This window comes from Elephantulus edwardii, unplaced genomic scaffold, assembly GCF_000299155.1.
Source record: "Elephantulus edwardii isolate Elephantulus edwardi_28Jun2011 unplaced genomic scaffold, EleEdw1.0 scaffold00049, whole genome shotgun sequence".
NCBI classification, from domain to species: Eukaryota; Metazoa; Chordata; class Mammalia; order Macroscelidea; family Macroscelididae; genus Elephantulus; species Elephantulus edwardii.
Window position 1 is genome coordinate 11,019,445 of NW_006399799.1, and position 3,036 is coordinate 11,022,480.

Below are 3,036 nucleotides of genomic sequence, written 5' to 3' on the forward strand. Positions count from 1 at the left end.
TTGCATAGTCAATGAAGCACAGGTAGACATTCCTCTGGTATTCCCTGCTTTCAGCCAAGATCCATCTAACATCAGCTACAATATCCCTAGTACCGCGACCCCTTCTAAACCCAGCCTGGACTTCTGGTAGTTCTCTGTTGATGTGCTGTTTCAGTCGTTTTTGGATAATCTTCAGTAAAACCTTGCTTGCATGTGAAATCAATGAGATTGTTCTGTAGTTTCCACATGCTCGCTTGGGCAGCACATATACTAAAATTGGAACGATACAGAGAAGATTAGCATGGCCCCTGCGCAAGAATGACACGCAAATTCGTGAAGCGTTCCATATTTTGGACCTGAACCCTGATTAGATAGGTAGCCTACTTTTTCTCCATTTACTTGTGGCTGAATTCCTGATTCCATGTAGTATGTTGAACGTGTTATCCTCATAGGAACATTGCTGAAATACTGAAAGGATCTACCACTGTCAAAGTAAACTCCTATAACCCGGTGAGGCCACCTTCCATGGTCAAAATACACCAGCACCCTCCAAAACACCTTGAAAATGTATCTTCCAACACTGTTACAACTGGTATTATGTTGCTAGTTGGTTTTTGTTATTGTTGTTGTTATTGTTAAAGGTATGTATGGCTGGGGCGGGGGGGGGGGGGGATTTTGTGAAAAGGAAGGCATTTTAATAACAAAATGAGCAGTAGTTCCAAGAAGGCAGTACCCTTGCTGACTTAAATGGTAAAACATTGACCAAGAACTAGGAAGCAAAAATGGGACTATTTTGAAGATATGTCTTTGTGATGTTTCTGAATCTTTCTGTTTCGGTGTTTTGAATGTAGTTCTGATTCTAGAAGAAGAAAGAAAATTTCCAGTCATCTTTTCTGGTTTTGTTGCAAAATACAAAAACGGTAAATTAACAAGTTAAATCCATGGATCTAGACCTTTGAGTTTTTAGTGGTTTGTTGTTGTTGTTGTTTAAATTTTTTATATTTTGGAATAAGATTCAGGTATACATTTTGCCTTGCAACTGTTAGATTTACAATCTAGCAATTTCCTGTCCCCAGGGCCTATTTCCCCCTCCCCCCCTGCTTTGAAAGAGAAGATACTTTGCACCTCTCAGGGTCATCATGAGAATTAAATGAAATAATGGGTTTGAAAGTGAAACAGTTCTTTGCTACACACAGTTTTCACAAACACAATATGACTAAGTGTCAAGTTGAACACTAAAAAAATAGCTCTCATCCAGAATTAAGGTTGCATAGAGAAGTGTAGTGGGGGTGGGGGGTGGGGGGAAGGGACGTGGGAATTGTATACTAATGAAGGAGTTTTTTTTCTTTTTCTTTTTTTTTTGGAGGGGGAAGCGAGCTGGTGGGGAGGGGTGGGCAGGGAGAAAATTGCGGCAATGAATGAATGGAAATCCAAAACTTCTGTAAAAAAAAAAAACAAAACACAAAACTGTCTCTTGTAATTAATCCTATTGTTCAGTGAAACAAGTAAGCCCACAAACAGAAAAAATGTATTCAAGCAATGCTGGAAGTCTGAGGAACTAAAAAAAAGGGTCACATTTTCTTCTCTGTGCAAGAAAATTAATAGTAGACACAGGTTGGTAATCAAGGTACCCTTAGGTCCTGTGCTCCTCAACTCAAACAAGGGACAGCACAGGAATGTGTTGCACTCCAGCAGAGGGACTGGTACAAGAGAATAAGAGAAAGGCAGGAGAGCTTGAAGACAGAGTCAGGAAAGTACGTAAGGGATGAATTCTGGGATCAAGGCAAGTTCAACACAGAAGTGTGGACAAAAGGCTGGACAGCAAGTATGTGACTAGTAATGCCAACTTAAGCCTCTCAGAGCACATCATTTTGACAAAGATGAAATCTGAACATACATTATAGATTAGGTTATAGCACAGATTCAGTGTTAAAGTTCTGATTTTGATAGCTAATAAAAGGAAATATTAGGATATGCCTTTGTTTTTAGAAAATGTACACTGAATATTCAGTGGGAAGGTAAAGGAGGTCTTCATTTAGTCTCAAATGATTCAGAAAAAATACACTTTATCTACACACATATAAAGAAAAAGAGAACTACAGGATACATGAAGAATAATGGTTGTGAATATAAAAGCCAGAGAATCTGAGTGAAAGGCTTGTAAAAAGTTTATTCGAGGTTCCCTATACTGTTCTTGCAACTCCTCTACAAACTCAAATAATTAGCTATAAAACACTAACACACTACTTAGCAACAAAACCAGGTCTACATTTCTTCTTGTAAGAGAAAGAGCCTTGTATGAGCCTGAATGAAAAACAATAAACCTCTACAAGCCCAAACCTTCCTCTGCTCCAGCAGGGCTGAACACCTGCCACACAGTCCACTAGCTGAGAACCGTAAGTCCTCCACACCTCTCCTCATCTATGTCCCCCACGACTATCAGCCCTACCCCAGTGTCAGTCACACCTCACCAACGGGGACCTACCTGGTCCTGTGTGTTTGAGGATAAAGTTTTCATCATCAAACTTCTTCCCGTAGATGGACTTGCCCCCAGTGCCGTTGTGATTGGTGAAATCGCCGCCCTGACACATGAACTGTGGAATGATGCGGTGGAAGCTGCTCCCCTTGAAGCCAAAGCCCTTCTCATGGGTGCACAGGCAGCGGAAGTTCTCTAGGGTGGAGAAAGAAAGGTGCTGAGGTGAAAAAACGTCTAACTAGAGAGTGAAAGAAAAAGCAGTACTTCATAAAGGCTGGCATCTTAAATCACAGGAGCAATGAATTTTTTTAAAAAATACAAAATGATGTACACCCATGTTTACTGCAGCTTTGTTCACAACAGCAAGGAGTTGGAAACAACCTAAGTACTCATCAACAAACAAATGGATAGAGAAGCTGTGGTATATTTACACAATGGAATACTACGCTGCATTGAAAAACAAGAACTCAGGGAGCTCTGGTGGCCTAGTGGCAAGAAGCTGCACTGCAATCCCAGAGGTACACGGTTTGAATCCACCAGATGCTCTGCTGGAGAAAGAGGGGCAATCTCCTCCTATACCA

The 3,036-nt window shown here is 40.8% G+C and overlaps 1 protein-coding gene across 3 annotated transcripts in view; it reads right to left on the reverse strand.

The window, feature by feature from the left end:
* PPIE (peptidylprolyl isomerase E (cyclophilin E)) overlaps positions 1-3,036 on the reverse strand; it is a 52,850-nt gene that overhangs the window by 25,177 nt on the left and 24,637 nt on the right. For all 3 annotated transcript variants that reach the window (XM_006886490.1, XM_006886491.1, XM_006886489.1), the window contains exon 8: positions 2,465-2,650. In XM_006886490.1, the coding sequence (XP_006886552.1) occupies positions 2,465-2,650 (186 nt within the window). The remainder of the gene's footprint in view (positions 1-2,464; positions 2,651-3,036) is intronic.